The following is a 19,651-nucleotide window of genomic DNA, read 5'->3' as shown; positions in this document are numbered from 1 at the left end:
ATTATTAAATATTAAAAGCAGTGAAGCACGGCATAGTACAATGCAGAGATTTAAATCCCAGCTATAAATAGACCAGGAAGTATAAATACCTGACAGCTAGATACACAGTAATTAGGTCATGTGACCAGAACACAACAACACCGACTTTATTGGCAGCCATTACAGACTTAAACTTAAGGTAATATTTACATATCAATTTAACATTCTAATATTTTAATTGAAAATTTTACCTGCTAGATAACAGTATAAATGCATGGGTTTATAGCTTAAAAGATTTTTTGAAAACCAAAACGTTACCAAGGATTTTTAAGATCAATGCAATAAAGAATGAATCATCCTGCTCTAAGTTTTTAATGTGGGCAACTCAGCTACATCTATCAACAATATTTATCATGTTTATAATTTAGTACAGGCCTCGATAAGTGATGATATTTATCATACATTCAAACACTTTGCTTGATCATTGTCCCTTAGACTAGTTCAGAAGATCAATGTATTTGCAACACATGTATGAGGTCAAACCCCACTCTGGGGCATGAACCCATGGACTTTAAATTTTACTGTGGGTGAAACAAAATAATATATTATTTTATTTAAAACTCTGTAATCAAACATATAATTTAGCAAATAAATGCCCCTCTGAAAGAAACAATTGAAATATATGATGTTTTTTTTTCCAAAATCTTAGCTCCATTTCTAAGCCTAATTAAATCTTTACTCTAGAGTCAATAGTTTAACCATGGACCCCCGTACCAGTGCCCAGGACGTATTGCGATGTGACCTGTGTGAGACCGCTGTGGTACAGATGCACTGTGATACATGTCTTGTCAATCTGTGTAAGGCCTGTGTTGGAGAACACATCTCAACAGATGAATCCAAGGATCACAAAGTTGTCAAATTTCAGGCCAGGAAATCCACTTTCCTTTACCCTGGATGCACAACTCATAGCAAAGAAAAATGTACATTGCACTGTAATCAGTGTGACATTCCTGTTTGTTCAAAGTGTCTAGCATCTGATCAACACCTTGGTCATATGTTATCAGAAATCGTACAAGTCGTGGACAATAAAAAAGACAAAATAATCAAAGAACAAACTGAATTAAAGGAGAAAATTTATCCCACCTACCAGGACATTGCCTCTGATGTACAAAACAGAATGAGTCAGTTAGAAAAGGAATACGGAGATCTCTCAACAGCCATAACAAAACATGGAGAGGACTGGCACAGAGAAATTGACAAACTTGTCCAGAAACTTAAAGCTAAAGTTGATGAGATGAAAAACACGCAGTTACAAACTCTACAGAAACATCTGGATGAAATAAACAAGACAATGTCTGACATCAAGGATGAAATCAAATCAGTTGAAATAGCAATAGACACTAATGACTTGTCAAAACTGTTTAGTGTAACATCTAATGTACATAGATACAGAAATCTTCCACCCAAAATTATGCTATCCTTACCCAAATTCATTCCAGGAAATATCAAAGAGGAGCTATGTAAACTGTTTGGAACCTTATCAACAAGTTCTTTAACATCAGAAAAACATGGCTACAGCATGAAGACAACACAGAAATCATCAGAAGCTGGATCCTCTCCTCCAGTAAAACAACTGCTTGATGAACCAGAGACTGTCACCACCATAGGCACTGGGTACAGAGGTTACCTTTATAATGTGGCCTGTCTGGGTGATAAAGAAATCTGGACAAGTGGAGGTGACAGCACCATGGAACTCTACAGCATCAATCAGGGATCACTACTCAAGTCAATCACAACCAAGTCAGGGAACAGACCATGTGACATAGAAGTGACAAAAAGTGGAGATCTAGTTTATACTGATGACAATGATAGAACTGTGAACATTGTGAAGAATCAGAAGATAGAGAAGTTGGTCAGACTACAGAACTGGAGACCTCGCGGTGTATGTAGTACCTCCTCTGGTGACCTCCTGGTTATCATGATCAGTGATGATAACAAACAAACAAAAGTTGTCCATTACTCTGGCTCCACAGAAAAACAAACCATTCAGTTTGATGAAAAAGGTAAACCTCTCTATTCCTTTGATAGTTATAACAGATACATAACTGAGAACAGGAACCTGGATATCTGTGTGTCTGACAGTGGAGCTGGAGCAGTAGTGGTGGTCAATCAGGCCGGGAAACTAAGATTCAGGTACACTGGACATACTCCTGCTCCAAAGAACCAACCATTCAATTCACGAGGAATCACCACAGACAGTCAGAGTCACATCCTTACAGCTGATTATAACAATGACTGTGTCCACATCATAGACCAAGATGGACAGTTCGTCCGTTACATAGTCTGTGGACTTAGTGTTCCCCATGGACTGTATACAGATACAAACGACTATCTGTTTGTTGCTCAATGGGGAAGCAGACAAGTCATGAAAATCAAATACATGTGTTGATTTTAGGACTGTGTATTGATTAAATAAAACATATATGACACAGTTCAATGTAATTTGAAAGCCACTACGCATTGTATCAAAAGACGATGCTTTTTAATTAGTTGCATCATGTGTATTTAAAAACTTCATTAAAAATATCATTAAAATACTGTTTCATCTGAAAAAATCTGTAGTTGACATGATTAAGTTGTTATATGAATAAACTTATGCATGTTGTAATATGAAATAATACTCTGTGAGGAGATCAAATGCTAACATGCCTTGAAATAACAAGTGCTAGACTGTAAAACTGAAATTACCGTAAATACTTAATAAATAAAGTCCGCGTTTCATGAATGTTGCAGGATAACCTCCGAGGTCGAGAAATGTTGTTTGAAAGATAAAAGCCGAGACTTTCATATTTCAAACTACATTACGAGACTGAGGAGGTTATTCTGCATCATTCACAACAACAACGGCTTTATTTCTATTCGAATTAGGTCACCATGTCTCGATTACGCTTGTTCCATTCAACACCAGAGGGAAAATTTGTTTTGCTAACCTGTGTACGGAATGCAGACGATTTGAGCTTTCGCTCCATTAAAAATAGCCGTGTTATATTAGATTTTTTTTGTAATAATTAATTCATTAATTTTAATGAATATACAATAACAATTTCAACGTTCCTGTTTTACTGCTTTATTGGACTAGTTTCACGTTGTTTAGATATGTAGGGAGGTCCGTGGAATGGCCTCTTTTAGCAATAAAATCCGACATTCATCAGCAAGTTTATGCAATTTACAGTGTTTATACTGCAAAAGACGAAACATCAATATGGTCTAAACAAGTATATCATTCTACCGTCAAACATGCAATTGAATTGTTCAGGTTTGATACTGTTTTTGATCTGATAATTATGTGATGACGTCCGTGATTTATTGGAGAATAATGTCCGCGGCATTTCTTTGATCTCGGCAATAATCCGAGGAGTAATGGTAGATAATGGTAGAACTGCCCATACTTCGGTCCACCTATATGTAGGTTGTATTTTTGAAGCTTTTGTTAGAAGGCTTGGCCTTCTAAAATACCAATCATTTTATATCTTGCCCATAAGTCGGACATAGAGTTTTGGACTAAAATTTAACTCCCAAAATCTTACTCATTGGCGAGTATATACAGTATTCCTTTCATATGAAATCCACTTGAAATCTAAAACATTCAATACCTATAAAAACATAAAACCTTGTCACTGTATAGAGGAATACACAGAAGGAACTATATGCATTAAAAAAAACAACCCATTTGAGCATGGAAAATTTAGATGGGTTGGTTGGAGTTATCAAACATTGGTCTTATTTTGTGTATTTATAGTAATTTTCAGTTCTCTTCCCACCCAGTGTTTTCCCTAGGCCATTGGTACCGCCATGTATTCATGATCTTTCGCCACGCATCACATGTTGTCGCTCTGCTTCCCATTATGCATTAATTATTGATTGTGTATCATTTAAACGTTAGCAATTACTAATCTTTCAATAAAACAATTCAAATCACTTAAATCCTAGCGTGTACTGTACACATGTTGTGCACTTGTTGTAGACTACAGCATGCTAGTATTACATTACTTAATTTTTGGTTGCAAATGCAACCATTTAAGACACAACTTGGAACAATGAATGTCTGGTTTATACCAGAAATTTTCGCGAGAGCCTCATCATCGTGAATATTTCTCGCCGTGAACTAATCCTTAAAGTCTCTGTTTCTTTTAACAACAGATCGAACAAGAGGCCCACGGGCCTTATAGGTCACCTGAGTATTGTGCAACAACTTTGAAACAATTAAATCTGGTTCGTGTTTTAAACCAGAGGCCATGAAATTCGCAATTCACAATTTTGAAAGAGGTACCATTGCTTATCATAATTATAGACTTAGCATGCTTACTCTATTTACTTAAGAGCCAATCCGCGAGAAAACCATGCAATTTTCAAACAAGAGGCCCAGGGGCCACATCGCTCACCTGAGCAATTGGCTAGGAAAAGCACATATCAGATCAGAACTGAAAATTTACTGGGGGGGGGGCTTGAATTTTAACCCCCCGGGGGGTCATGATTTGAACAAACTAGAATCTACACTACCTGAGGATGATTCCCTATAAACATCACTAAGCATGGCTTTGAAGTACTTGAAAAGAAGATTTTAAAAGGTTTCCCTATATATTCCTATGTAAAATTTTAGTCGGCCATTTGGCCCCACCCTACCCCCGGGGTCATGATTTGAACAAATTTGAATCTACATTACCTGGGGATGATTTCAAATGGGTTTTATCTTTACTGTCTCAATGGTTCTTGAGAAGAAGATTTTTCCTTTATATTTCTATGCAAAACTTTGCCATTTTGGCCCCACCCTACCCCCGGGGGTCATGATTTTAATAAACTTGAATCTACCGTATATACTCGCCTATAAGTCGGTCCGCCTATAAGTCGGTTGTATTTTTTGAGGTGATTTGGCAGGGATTTGCCATTGACCCGCTTATAAGTCGGTTGGGCTACAATTTTTTTCCAGCATCAGATGACAATTTTTAATAAATGCTCTGGTGTTTTACCCTGATTTCAATTAATATTTTGAGAAATGAAGTCGATATTTTACTTTGAATCATAGAAAATAGATTCTGCCCTCTTAAGATTAAAAATATTTTTTTTAATTAAATACATGTATAAAAAATACATGTAATTTATGTATAATCTTATAATACATAAATGATATAATGTATCCATTCTTTGTTCAACGATAGCTGTTGAAAATGTTTAAAGAATACTATGATTCGCCATCTAGAAAAAATTCTGTCTTTTAATGACTCGCCTAGAAGTCGGACATAGACTTTTGGACTAAAATTTAACTCCCAAAATACCGACTTATAGGCGAGTATATACGGTAAACTACCTGAGGATGATTCCACATGAGTTTCATCCTTCCTGGCCCTGTGGTTCTTGAGAAGAAGATTTTAAAAGATTTTTCCTATATATTTTCTATGTAAAACTTTGATTGGCTGCTTTGGCCCCACCCTACCCCCGGGGGTCATGATTTGAACAAACTTGAATCTACACTACCTGAGGATGATTCCACATGAGTTTCATCTTTCCTGGCCCAGTGGTTCTTGAAAAGAAGATTTTTTAAAGATTTTTCCTATATATTCCTATGTAAAACTTTGATCGGCCATTTTAGCCCCACCCTACCCCCAGGGGTCATGATTTGAACAAACTTGAATCTACACTACCTGAGTATGATTCCACATGAGTTTCATCTTTACTGGCTCAGTGGTTCTTGAGAAGATTTTTTAAAAATGCCATTAATTTTTCTCTAATTCATAATTATCTCCCCTTGGAAAAGGGCGTGGCCCTTCATTTGAACAAACTTGAATCCCCTTTACCCAAGGATACTTTTTAGCAAGTTTGGTTGAAAATGGCCCAGTGGTTCTTGAGAAGAAGATGAAAATGTAAAAAGTTTACGACAACAACGACGACTACAACAACTACAACGACGACGACGACGACGACAGACAACGGACAAATTTCGATCAGAAAAGCTCACTTGAGCCTTCGGCTCAGGTGAGCTAAAAATGGTCCAAATGGAAGGTTGCAACTTGGGAGTTTTTAGTGGCTTAAAATTTCTACATAAAGGAAGAAGACAGAATATCCACAAAAAATGTCAGACCCTGCATTTATTTTAAGTAACAGCTCATTTGCATATTTGTCGAAAATCACACAAAATTTAATGGAAAATGTTTACAAATTGATCAAGTCAAAAAGTTACCTTTTGTCATCAGTTTATTTTCAAATTTTGTTTTATTTTCAAAATCATAGTCCAATTAACACAATTAACGAGGAAAAACTTATTTCAAATTAATATTTTATTTTAAACACATCTATTTATAGATCCTAAATAAATGATTTTGATTTTTTTAGCCATTTTTAGATGCTCGTTTCTCTCAAGACCAAGGTTGAAATTAAATTAAATTAACTGTTACTTTAAGAATGATCTAAGGTCTAATTTGTATTAATATTGAGCTTGGGAAATAATATCTACATGTTGTAAATTAACTTTGAAATACCATATTTTGCTTCAATTTCACATAATCATTTTAAATACAGGTAACTCTTGATGGCTCGAACTTCGATCTCTCGAAGTTCTTGATCGCTCGAAATGAGTCTCCGGTCCCGATTTTTCCCCTATATAACTAAGCAAATTTACTCTTGATTTCTCGAACTCTCGATCTCTTGTAACCCTTGATCCCTCGAAGTCAAAATGCAGTCCCGCTATGCATATTCTATTGGAATTTACCCTTGAAACCTCGAAGTAGCTATGTGTTTACAATGTTACATAATTAGCGACTTCACCTGGACATTTAAATGGCCCCAGGCAGAAGACGCGGTTCTCGAGAAACGGGATGTTTATTCAGGTGACACTTATACTACTAGGTGATAATTGATTTACAATTAATCATGTTGCCTACATGTATATGCTATTAAAATAATTATCATCTACTGTCTTACGATAATTCGGAGAAGCGGTCTCAATGAAAAATAGTAAATTGTATACAAGACGAAAAAATAAATTGTTTAATTTTAATTTCGAGTCAGTGTCAAAGTTTAACAAAATATAGAATGCAGAAACAGCCTCAATGTCAATATTACGACTATTGTAACAGTCTTTTACCATATTTTTTGATTATTTCTATGATATCTTAATGAATAAGAGAAGATTCTTAATCTAATATATTTTTTAGAAGAGAAATAACTGATTTGGATACTTCATATAACTTTCTTTAGCTTATTTTAGCCCCTTGTTACTAATTTGCTGGAGTTAAATTGTTATCTCCCCTTGTTGGAACTCTTTAGTAATATTGGGTAAAAAGTGACAGATTTGTCAATATGGAAAGAAGAAAGTCATGTATGATCATTTTTTCTTCACCTAGGGAGTTGTTGTAGAGCATTATTGCACTTTGAAAGAGGGAAAACTTATTTTAAGATATTTGAATGTAAGAAAGAAACAACAACTTAGCTTGAATAAACAAATAGCAGGCCCATAGGAAGCAATTTCAGTGTGGGGGAGGGGGGACAACTTACATTATCAACTACATGTACCAAGAATTCCATAGAAAGTAAAAAAAAAATAAAAGGTCATCAGATGTTTTTTTTTTATTTGGGACATATACATGTAGTAGCTATGTTTTCTATAGGGTTCTGTCCTTGGGGAATCTACATTTATTTCATGGTAATTAACAGTTATAAAATTTTTCCTTACAAGTACAATATTAAATAGGAAATTAAATCAATAATAACAGAATATTTTTAATCAAAATATACATTTGATATTTTGTTTAAGCACCTGGCCCGTTCAAGTTCAAGATCATTTTACTCACTCAAACCATTTCAGGTACATGAGGACAATGAAGAATATTTACAACATATAAATTCAGGTCAGAGGTACAAGTATATGATATTCATAACTACAATATGACAAGGAAAAGAAATAAGAAAAACACATATGAAACATGTAATAATGAAATAAGCGAGGGGTAAAATCATGGAGGACTGACTAACTAAAATCATATATTTTCAATATAAACGTACGTAGTTTTCTTAGCTAGTGTCTTAGCAACTTGTTGTGTCATCAGTTGAGAAAATATAAGAATACAAACAGATTTTTGATTGCATACTCTCAACAAATTCAAAAATAATTTGTAATTTCAATCTACATGTAAATTGTTTACGTTTCATAAATTTATTTTTTTTTTTTGAGTAAATCAAACACCGTCATTCCTGGGAATATTTAATTTTACATTACATACTTTAAACTACTGTGTTACGTAACATTCATATATTGATAAAGTCAGATCTCCAATTAAAAATCATCAGCTCAAAAGGAGATGCCACCGATTAGGTATCCCACCGATATAGGACCCTCCACGATAAATATTGGCATAATTATTGGGGGGAGGGAAGGTACTACCCCCATTCCCCCAAAGAAAATATGAGTCGTTACTGCAGCCAAAATTTTGCCAGTGTTCAGTAAAAAGTGGTAAAAATTTAAAACCAGCTATAAACATGATAAAAGACTGGATTCATTTCATATTCATTCAAATTGGGGGGGGGGGGCTATCTAATTTTGTCAGATTTATTTTTAAAACATTATTTATAAAATTGTATAAGGCTTTGTAAATTAATATTTGATACTTTTTCTGAATAACCATAATAGTATTATTAATACCATTGCAGAGGGAGATAAATTGTTTTTTTTTTAAATGTTATATGTATCCACTAAAAACAGTTCGGGAGGGGGCGTGTCATTCAATCAAGGTCAGGATATTAAATATACGAGGGTATCTAGTACACAATCGTTTAACCCCATTCACCTCCCCACAATTAACATACTAATATTGATATGGATTAAATAATGAAAAATGATAAGGGTTCAGGAGGGGTGTTGCTAAAACGAGGAACGGAAAACGGAACGGAAAACGTATTATATTATATGTTTTTATTTTAGATTAAATCACTTTAAATACACAAATGTATAAACAATATATATTTAATAAATTTAATCCCCCATTCTTTAATTCAAGTTGATTTATTCGTGTTCATTAACCTCTTATTCACGAAAATTGTAGTCGTAGCAGTGACGTACGCAGAAATGAAGAAACGATTTGAAAGAGTCGGGGGGGGGGGTTAAAATTAAACTTACCTGAAAAGAATTTGCCAAGCGAAAAAAGAAGACAATTGTTTGATTTGGGAGGTGGGATAAGAGTAAACTCCAGCATCTTTCATTTTCTTAAACTCCTTTATGGAGTATTTTGTATAACATCTCCTGTCAGTATTTTTATAAAATTGTACCAATTTCAAATTGGCAGAAAGCAAACAACTTACTGAAGGCTCAAATTTTATATGTTCAAGTCTCAAAATTTATATGATTAATACTATAATAGAGTCTGTTTGAATTTAAAGACTTGTAATTTCCCTTTTATTTATTAAAAAGAAAATAACTTACAAAATGTAAGGAACATGAACATTCATATGATTGTTGAAAAATTGAAAGCAAGCAACTGCAATTTATTATGCTTTTTTCATTTCTAGGCAAAACGCTAACCCTCATATAAGGGATAATTTCTGACAATTTAGTTTAATTTAATTTTTAATTTTAATATTTTTCAATCTTAATTATTATTTCAAAGAAAATTGTAACATGTTCCAATATCTAACAACAATTGTTTAAAATTTAAAGTACTATATTTGACTTTGTAATCCATTTGAGTTTAGCAATTTTTTTAAAATTGGCAATTTGTAAATCCCCATATCTCAACTATTTATTATTTCCCAAGCTCAATATTTTGCAAAGATAATATAGAGTTACATTTGTACAATAAAATCGAAAAAATTAATTTCAAAGATTGTTCTTGGAAGATTTGGGGCATTAAATTTGTAATACTTTTGGCAATTCTTGAAAATTGGCAACATGCCAATTTTCAAGAGTTGTCTGCCTTTGATATATTGCACATTTGATTATGATATATGTCAATTTTGAAAGAGCATAGTCTTATGTTACTTAAAAATACCTTAATGGAAATGCAAGTTTAATTTTGAGTAAAATAAATCACATGTGAATTTTACCATTTGTTCTTGAATTTTTTAAGTGCATTACACTCAAAAGTGCAAAAAGGAGGTTGCGCTGCCTACGTCTGCCATGTTAAATGATTGGAATTTTTTTGGTCATTTTTAATAACATATTATTAAGTCTAACTACCCACCAAATTTCATTAAGATATGACAACCTTCGATTTGGACAGTTCTGCATGGTTTCGCGGACTGACTCTTAAGAGATAAGATCAGAGTAACATTAAGAGAAAATGCACTTCCACTTTATAACCAGTTGTGCACCTCATCCAAAAGGGGCCACATATTTCAAAATTTTGCAAATTTTATCATAAAATGGTTGATTAACATCAAAGATCAGATTTCAAAACATTAATTTATTTTCAGAATTTGTACCCCCCCTCACCCCCGACCAAGGGAAGGGGGGGGGGGCATAAAAAATAACTATTTTGCTATGTGCACCTTTCTTCATCATAAATTTAAATATATTTGGACCATTGTCAGTAAAGAAGAAAATTTTTAAAGATTGCAATAATTTAAGAGGTTTTTGCCCCATCCCACAGGCCCCAGGGGGCGGGGACCATAAAATTCACAATTTTTGTTCCCCTGAATCCATAGATGCTGTATACCAAATTGGTTAAGTGGTTTCAGAGAAGATACTGAAAATGTTCAAATGTTAACGCACGACACACGACGACGGACGAAAACGGATAGCAATAGGTCACCTTAGTTACTCAAGTGACCAAAAAATAAAGCTTTGTCATGAAAATTAATCGTCTCGAACGAGTTCAACCCTGCTAAATCGCGAAATAAAGTCGTCTCGAGTACTAGTAAAAGTTGGTTTAAAGTATCATTTTTTATAACAAAAAAAAAAAAAAATCTTCAGTACATGAGGATGCTTACATGTCAATATGACTTATAGTATTCAATGTATAACGGCCATATTATGTACCTAATCTATGGATGGTCCGATATTTTTTATAATGGTAACCCTTTAAAGAAATTATCACATAAAAATGCTCCACCAAAGGAATTTACAAATTTTTGATTATTGCACAATTAATTTCACATTGAATTTTACATTGAAGTCTATGGACAGCTCATGTTTTTGAGAGATATTGTTAAAAGTAATTTGAATTTCAAATAAATCTCTTGGTTAAAGTATGAATAAACTCTTCCTTTATTAAAATATGAAATAAAATGAATTATTTACTGCCGAAATTTTGAGAAATCAAAACTTTTCTTCTATTGATCACGGGCAGATAACTCTTCAATCTCTTTTAATGTGCAAAATGACGGTCTCCTTACATGTTTTCAGTCTTGGGAATTTGATTCATGTCTCTTTTACTGTTATCTAGTAATCCGTTTTAACTAGTTTTAAATATTTAAAATCGTTTAAAATCCATTTATTATACATTTAAACATAGCTTTTCTTTTATTGACATTTTCCCCCTTTATTTTCCCATGTAAAACTTTGATCCACCATTAAGACCCTTCCCTACCCTTAAAGGTTATGATTTGAACAAATTTAATTCTACACTACCTGAGAATGCTTCCATATAAATATCGAAAAATAATTGAACAAACTAAAATCTACAGTATCTGAGGATGCTTCCATAAAAATATCACTAATCATAGCTTTGAAGTACTTGAAAAAAAGATTTTAAAAGATTTTTCCTATATATTCCAAAGTAAAATTCTGATCTGCCATTGTAGCCCCACCCTCCGGGGCCATGATTTGAACAAACTTGAATGTACACTATCTAAGGATGATTCAACATGAGTTTCAACTTTCCTGTGCCAATGGTTCTTCAGAAGATGATTTTTAAAGATTTTTCCTATAAATAAATTCCTATGTAAAAATTTGATCGGCCATTATGGCCCCACCCTTGCCCGGGGGTCATGATTAGAACAAACTTGAATGTACACTATCTGAGGATGATTCAACATGAGTTTTATCTTTCCTGTTCCAATGGTTTTTGAGAAGATTATTTAAGATTTTTCCTAAATATTCCTAAATTTTCGCGACATCTTATTTTCGCGCGATTGTTATTGACTCTTTGTAATTCCTCCTTTGTTATTCCTCTATATAATCGTAAGGAATACTTTTATTCGCGAGAAATGAATTTTTGCGAATGCTTTGCCTCGCGTAATTACGCCAAAATAAAGTTCTCGCGAATAAGTGATTTACAGTATGCAAAACTTTGATCGGTCATTGTGGCCCCTCCCTTGCCCCGGAGGTCATTTTTTTGAGCTTGAATGTACACTATCTGAGGATGATTCAACGTGAGTTTCATCTTTCCTGGCCCAATGGTTCTTGAGAAGATTTTCCCTATATATTCCTACGTAAAACTTTGTTCGGCCATTGTGGCCCAACTCTTGCCCTGGGGTCATGATTTTTACAAACTTAAATCTACCTGAGGATGATTCCATATGTTTCATCTTTCCTGGACCAGTGCTTCTTGAGAAGAATTCTTGTTTTAAATGCCATCAATTTTTCACTAATTCATAATTATCTCCCCTTGGAAGAGGGTGTGGCCCTTCATTTGAACAAACTTCAAACCCCTTTACCCAATAATAATTTGTAGAAAGTTTAGTTGAATTGGTCCTGTGGTTCTTAAGAAAGAAAATGAAAATGTGAAAAGTTTACAAAAACGACAACAACAACGACGCCAACAACAGACAACGGACAAACGGACAAATTTTGATCAGAAAAGCTCACTTGAGCCTTCGGCTCAGGTGAGCTGATAACAAACGGTATTTAACATTTTGTATATTAGAAGCCCTTTCTAATTTGAGGTCATACTATAAGCAATTTAGAAGTTGGAATATGTAAGCAAGAAAAAGTTTCTCTGTTCAAATAATGAAGAAAATAGTTCAGATAACATGTATTATACATACACTTAAGTGTATCATAACCTTACCAAAATTTATTTTGGCAGAAACTCTTTAAACATCCTCTCTATATCAATCTTATAAATCAGCTGTAAAAAAAAAAAAGAAAAATATAACATTACATTAATGTATAATGCAACCCAAACATTATATTTATTATATTAAGAATTATATTCATTTGTTAATCACCTGTTACACACAAAATCCATCAATGCTTGACGTTTTAAATTATATAATTTGACTAAGTGAAATATAGATTATCACACTGTTGTTTTGATCTCGGCCCTGGTATCACCCCGAGCGGTTGGTACACTGTACGCACCGGCCCAAGCCCGGAGGGCTAAAACCAAAGAAAAGAACAAATATTCAGATATTTTTCGAATGTAAAAATTAAAGAGAATAGCCCTGGTGTTTTGAAACATTTCGTTTTGAAGCACATTAGATAAGGCCTAACAAATATTTTTAAAAAAGGTCCCAAACTTAAAAATATTCTAGTTTCACTTTGTATCGAACCGGGGTTACAACTTCTTCAACGAAACATTACAATTTGTAAGTCTGAGATTAATAGTAACTATTTGTTTTGTTTACGAAAAATATTTAATAAAAAATGACACATTAAATTAAAACTTGGTATTGTCTTACTGTCAAAGCAAATAAACGTCCAGTTTTTTTTTTTTCAAAATATTATTTGTTGCTGTCCTAGAAGTAAACAAAAGTTACCTCTCTTACGTCACAAGTGCTATCATTTGGCGCACTTTTCAAAACAATTTTCTCAGAATTCTAGTATAAATAAATAATATTTATAAAATCAGGTTAATTTTGTAGAAAAATATTGTTTCTCTTTAATACTTGAATATGAATTTGACTCTTTATTCACGCTAATTAAACAGAAACAATGATTTTAAATTTGAGGGCGAGACAGCCCCTTGACGACGGGCCGAGACAGAGATAGCTCAGCCCCGATGGCGAGACAGCCCTACTTCCCAGGCGCTGTCTCGCCTAGTTTGAAAATCGCCTGTATCAGGGCTGATACACTACTAGGTATATGATATGTTATTATATGATTGAATAATTCCCCTCTCTCTGATTGGCTGAGATCCAACTATGTTAGAAAAATACTACGTTGTATTGACCTGCACATGACGTTCCTGGTGAATACAAGGATTTATTTCCTCTACATTGATCTAAAAATAGATCGGGAATTCCAAATTGATCCAAATTGTTTGTTTCGGAAGGCTATTTAAACGACTATGACTTTTTTTAATGTGAACAAAACATAAGCGAATATATATTTTCGGGTGAGGCTGGTAAGAGGGGATGCAGGGACCTCCCTCCAACACTTTTACTGAACAATTTTTACTTTTTGGCGGTCAGTTTCCCTGATAATACTCATTCCTTTCAAAATCTATCCTATAAAAAAGACTGACATTATATATTTTTTTCATAGCAACTAAAATTGATAAAAAACATTTCAAATTGATACGACTGGTAAGGTTTATTAACATTTTAATTCGACTTCTCTCTTGTATTTGGCTAGGACTTGATTAAACTCAAACAAGTGATTAACTGTATATAAGTTTATCAGTGATTCATACAATAAAACACCCTTCTGGCTCGATGAATATTTTACTCCTCAGATGGCTAAATCACTGTTTTGACCTCAAAAACAGCAATAATTGTATAATATAAGATGCACCTCACCAAACTAGCTGATTCTTTTCACATTAAGTAAGATTCTGGACTATCCTCCATCCATTTTGTTAGTTGGCTGTCTTCCTGGATGCTAATTAGTTGAAAATTTTAATAACATGTACATGGTATTAGGCAGAAGACTTAACAAACTGCCTTGCAATCAAATTGCAGAGGGTGGAGCTAGTAACTCTGCTTGTATTTACATGATCTACATTGTCTATCTGCATGCTTTATGTGCAAATTGTTCATAAAATGGGACTCAATGCAATATAATAAAACTTGTCAAGAAACATAAGAACATCTAATAGCAAACAATATACATGTATAGAAAAAACAACAATATCCTTAAAGATTAAGCTCGAAATCAACAATTTTCGCAGGTTTTAAACCGTACAAATAATCATAAAATTTAAACAAGGTTTCTCAAGCATTCTCCTTTAATATTTTTTAACTGATTTAAAATTACACAAATGGTTTGAACTCCATGTTTGGTGAAAAAAACTTGTATACATGAACCCTTTGTGAGGAAATGACCGTCAAATGTTTCACACTCTTAATTAAGAAACCTGCTATACAGTATGAAAGAAAAATAACATGAAAAAAGAGTAAATTCATGTCTTTCATTACAACAAATCCTTCCAAAAAAAAAAATTCCAATTGACGCCTTAATTCAACTGCACATTGCATTATTGTTGTGCTACCTTTCCTATTTTGCATATTAACTATATTGCCTATACACTTCTATTTCACTTAACATAAATCATAACACATAATATCCATTATGCTCATATAAATCATAACACTTGTCCAATATGTTCATATAAATCATAACACTTGTCCAATATGTTCATATAAATCATAACACTTGTCCAATATGTTCATATAAATCATAACACTTGTCCAATATGTTCATAACCAGCTTGTTTCAAGTACTGAAATTCAGCATTATCTTTAAGTTCTCCAAGTTCATCACAATTTAACACTGCCCTCAATTCTGGCATAAATGTCTTCACATCCATTCCTGAATAAAGAAAGTAATGACTTTAATTTATCAGAATAAAAAGAACTTAATAGTAGTTCACCCAAGACAAAACTATTGTCTTTGTCTGTAAAAATTAAGTAAACATTATCGATTTCAGCATTTTTAGGTCTTTCCACCTTTCTGAGGAAAGACCTCTTGAAATGCTTCTGTTTATCATCGTTATTTTTCCGCTATGGACTTTTGATTTGAAAGACGAATTGAAAAACTTTTGTGTTCATGATACTCGACACCAAAAGTTATTTCGAATAGCAATCCAACGTACATGACCAATGACAAGGATGGGGTAAATTACATAGGAAAATAATTAATTAAATTACATTTACTTTCCCAAAACTTACCATTACCATTACATGAATTTTGAAATGTAATTGATTAAACTACAATTACTTTGCAAATGTAATTAATTAAATTACAAATTACATTCAAGAATACACGTATAAAAGTAAATAGTCATGTATATTCCTTTACATTTATAACAGATTATTTTACAACATTTTTTACAATAATATTATTAAAAGCTTCATGCATTTTTCAAATACTGTGTCCCCAAACCTAATATATCTTCGATTAATTTTAAGATTTTCCTGTCATGCTGAAGATTCTTTCCACTGGGGTATTTGTGAGAAAAATGCATACATGTAGATACTGACTGGTAGAAAGTTTACAGATGGTTTTACTTTTAAATCATGTGTTAAAATTTTGGAATCATTTTTAAACTTTTCCATAAACAAGTGATAAATTTATGCTAAATGTACTTTTTATGCTTTAATTTGCCTTTATATTTCCTTATTTTAGCATCATAGGTTTACCTCAAATTGTGTGTATTTGACTTATTTTGTGCCAAACTACAATTCAAAGTCAAAGAGTATGTATAAAAACACCAACTGACAAATTTTAAGTCGAAGGTGTGAAAAATGTTTATTTAGGAATAAGTATATGACCCCAAGACACTAATTAGCACCTGTTAATAACATCCAACACAAGCTGAAGATATGGCCAACAAAAGGATTAGAAGCCATTTGACTTCTTATTTTCGTATGGATTAATTAATTAAAAAATCAAAATATGAATTTTATTTGTAAACTTTACAAAGATTAATTTGATTTAAAAGTTTTCTTTTAATTAAAAGGGGCATTGTATTTAAACAACAATTGACATTAAAAGGGAAGTTCTTTTCAAGAAATTTTACTTTTAAATTTTTGGCCCAAAATATAATTTATTAACCTTTCATATATAATGTTTATGAAATTGAGGGAGAGGAGACTATTATTCATTTATTAAAACCAGTGTAATTGAATGTATTTGAAAAGTAATTGTGAATTACATGCCTTTTTGGAAAGTAATTAATTGAATTACCATTACTTGTAATTGAAAATTTGGTCAATTACACATTACTTTCAATTACATCAAAATTTGTAATTAATTACAGTCAATTAACATTACACATTACCAGTACCCCATCCCTGACCTATGACCCCTTTCGGAGTTTTCGCCCCTTGTACGTTAAACCTTGTTATCGCTACTCCTTCGAATTCGTAAACCGTAGAAATATGAAACCTTCACTAAAGTCTTTGACTAATTTACTAGGCTCTGAAATCTATTCATTGCAAAAGTATTCGTAAACCCCTTTAATGAGTTATTGCCCCTGAAACTTTTTTAATTTTAGAAATAATTAAAAAATCTCAAAACGAGAAGTGATAGAGACATGGCATCAACTGCATAAGATTCATTAACCTCTGATCATGAAATTAATGCAAAGGTCAAAGGTCAAGGTCATTCCAAAATTGAGATATTAAGCTCTCTTTAAATCTTTTTTGTCTTTTAACATATACAATCTGTCTTAGCATCATTAATATGTACTCTTAAAACTATTTTAAAGATTTAATTCGTATTCCTTAAGATTGACCCTATTAAAAGTTATCGCCCTTTGTGCGTAAAACCTTGTTATCGCTTCTTCTTCGAAACCGTTAACCGTAGAAATATGAAACCTTCATTTAAGTTTTCGACTAATTGAGAGGACTCAGGAATCTATTCATTGCGAAAGTATTCGGTGACCCCTTCAATGAGTTATTGCCCCTGAAACTTTTTCAATTTTAGAAATAATTAAATATTTTCAAAACGTAAAGTCGTAGAGACATGGGATTAAATGCATCAGCTTCATTTATCTTTGATCATGAAATTAATGTAAAGGTCAAAGATCAAGGTCATTCAAAAAACGAAAAAATAAGCCTTTTTAATATCTCTTTTGTCTTTTACATATACTAAATGTCTTTGCATCTATAATATGTACTCTTAAAAAGATTTCATTCTTGTTCCCTAAGATCGACCCTTTAAAAAGTTATTGCCTTTTATGCGAAAAACCTTGTTATTGCTACTATTTCGAAGCCATAAATTGCAGAAGCATGAAATCTTCATTAATGCCTTAACAGACTTTAGGCACAACATTCATGTTCCAGTGCGAAAGGATCTGATGACCCCTTATACAAGTTATTGCTCTTTAACGCATAAGGCAAAAGAATACAAATGTTGTACAATACTAATGGAGTTTTATGAAGAGACTTACTTTTACAGTTGACGACTGACTTTTACAATTTAAATACATGTAGAGATAAACTCCAATCACTAAAATGTAAAAAGTCAGTTGTCAAATGTAAAAGTAAGTCTCTTCATAAAACTCCAATATGCATGTTCTAGGATCATGCCAACTAACTTGAGGTGGAAGTCCCCACCGATACATACCTCTATCGGCTGCACAGGGGAGAGAACTCTCATATTGTTTGGCTCCATGCCAAGGTTCTACAAGAAAGAAGAAAATTGTTTTTATCAAAATTACATATTTCTCACTTTTTTGCCAAATTGATATTTTGGAATTTACAATAAATAATTCATTTAGGTTGAACAGAGATGAATTTAGCAAAACAATACTAACCTCTATGACAAGGGTAGGTTACAGCTGCTGATGGGCAAGTTATTCTTGTTCTTCATTGATGTCTGTTATAAACAACAAGGAAAATACATTTGTACATAAATCCCGGACAATATATGTAACTTAAAGGTGAATACATGTATTTCATTTTATACTGCTGGTAAAGAAACCAAACAAAGAAGACATTTTTTTCTGTGTCAGAATACTTACATGTAGATATCTTACCGACATTCAAAAATATTTTCAACAAAGCTAATTTCTTACTTAGTTGATTTGTAAATTGACAAAAATGTTACTCTTTGATATCTAATTTATTGTAGGTTCTATTAACACAGGCTCTCCTTTCTTGGGTTGAGAATTGCCACCTCTTCCTGATATTATAATAAAATAATAGAACATGACTTCATAAAAGATTCTTACTGGCTAATCTTATGAATTGAATATTTTATTCAACCCCCTATGGTAAGATTAATGTCTAGTTATTCAGGATATACATCTACCTGTTAATAGAAACAACTTCAACTTCCGCTATAGAATGAAATACACTTGATTGCCTACCTAGTATGTAGCTGTCTATTTCTCCATTATCTGACTATAAAAACCAACCTAGTATGTTGATGTCTATTTCTCTTTTATCTGACTATAAATACCTACCTAGTATGTTGTTAATTCTCCATTGTCTGACTATAAATACCTACCTTGTATGTAGCTGTCTATTTCTCCATTATCTGACTATAAATACCCACCTAGAATGTTGTTGTCCATTTCTCCATTATCTGACTTTAAATATCTACCTTATACAATTATTGACTTTTGATGAGGTCTACTCGTGACTATACAGACCTGGTCAGGTATTGGTTGACCGAGGCCGAAGGCCGAGCTTAACCAATACCTGACCAGGTCTGTATAGTCACGAGTAGACCGAATTCAAAAGTCAACAACCGTTTTATTAAATAATGAGGAATTTTACAACACTGCTGACTCTTTCATTCTTGTCTCCATCAAATATAAACATCCATAATGTAAAGTGTAATTACACTTATTAC

The 19,651-nt window shown here is 32.8% G+C and overlaps 2 protein-coding genes across 2 annotated transcripts in view; one reads left to right on the top strand and one right to left on the bottom strand.

Moving 5' to 3' along the window:
- The first annotated feature begins 1,330 nt into the window (after positions 1 to 1,330).
- On the top strand, positions 1,331 to 2,138 carry LOC134241146 (uncharacterized). Its single transcript, XM_062723229.1, has 2 exons — positions 1,331 to 1,817; positions 2,095 to 2,138. Exons 1-2 carry the CDS (start codon positions 1,331 to 1,333, stop codon positions 2,136 to 2,138), a joined length of 531 nt encoding a protein of 176 aa, XP_062579213.1.
- A 13,293-nt stretch (positions 2,139 to 15,431) lies between these two features.
- LOC134241148 (nuclear pore complex protein Nup133-like) overlaps positions 15,432 to 19,651 on the bottom strand; it is a gene marked incomplete at its 5' end in the record, with an annotated part of 38,695 nt that continues 34,475 nt past the window's right edge. The window contains one exon of the mRNA XM_062723231.1: positions 15,432 to 15,658. Within this exon, the coding sequence (XP_062579215.1) occupies positions 15,525 to 15,658 (134 nt within the window). The remainder of the gene's footprint in view (positions 15,659 to 19,651) is intronic.

This window comes from Saccostrea cucullata, unplaced genomic scaffold (genome assembly GCF_032062105.1).
Source record: "Saccostrea cucullata isolate Sc308-1 unplaced genomic scaffold, CSIRO_AGI_Scuc_v1 ctg3033, whole genome shotgun sequence".
Classification (NCBI taxonomy): Eukaryota; Metazoa; Mollusca; class Bivalvia; order Ostreida; family Ostreidae; genus Saccostrea; species Saccostrea cuccullata.
Note: the sequence above shows the minus strand (reverse complement) of the source record. Positions and strands in the feature narration are given on the sequence as shown.

What these genes read in the sequence shown, in the direction of transcription:
- LOC134241146 (XM_062723229.1), top strand. Translation starts at nt 1,331, where the DNA reads ATGTCTGACATCAAGGATGAAATCAAATCAGTTGAAATAGCAATAGAC. An exon ending in TGACATAGAAGTGACAAAAA is followed by an intron (nt 1,818 to 2,094) that starts GTGGAGATCTAG and finishes AACTGAGAACAG; the next exon opens with GAACCTGGATATCTGTGTGT.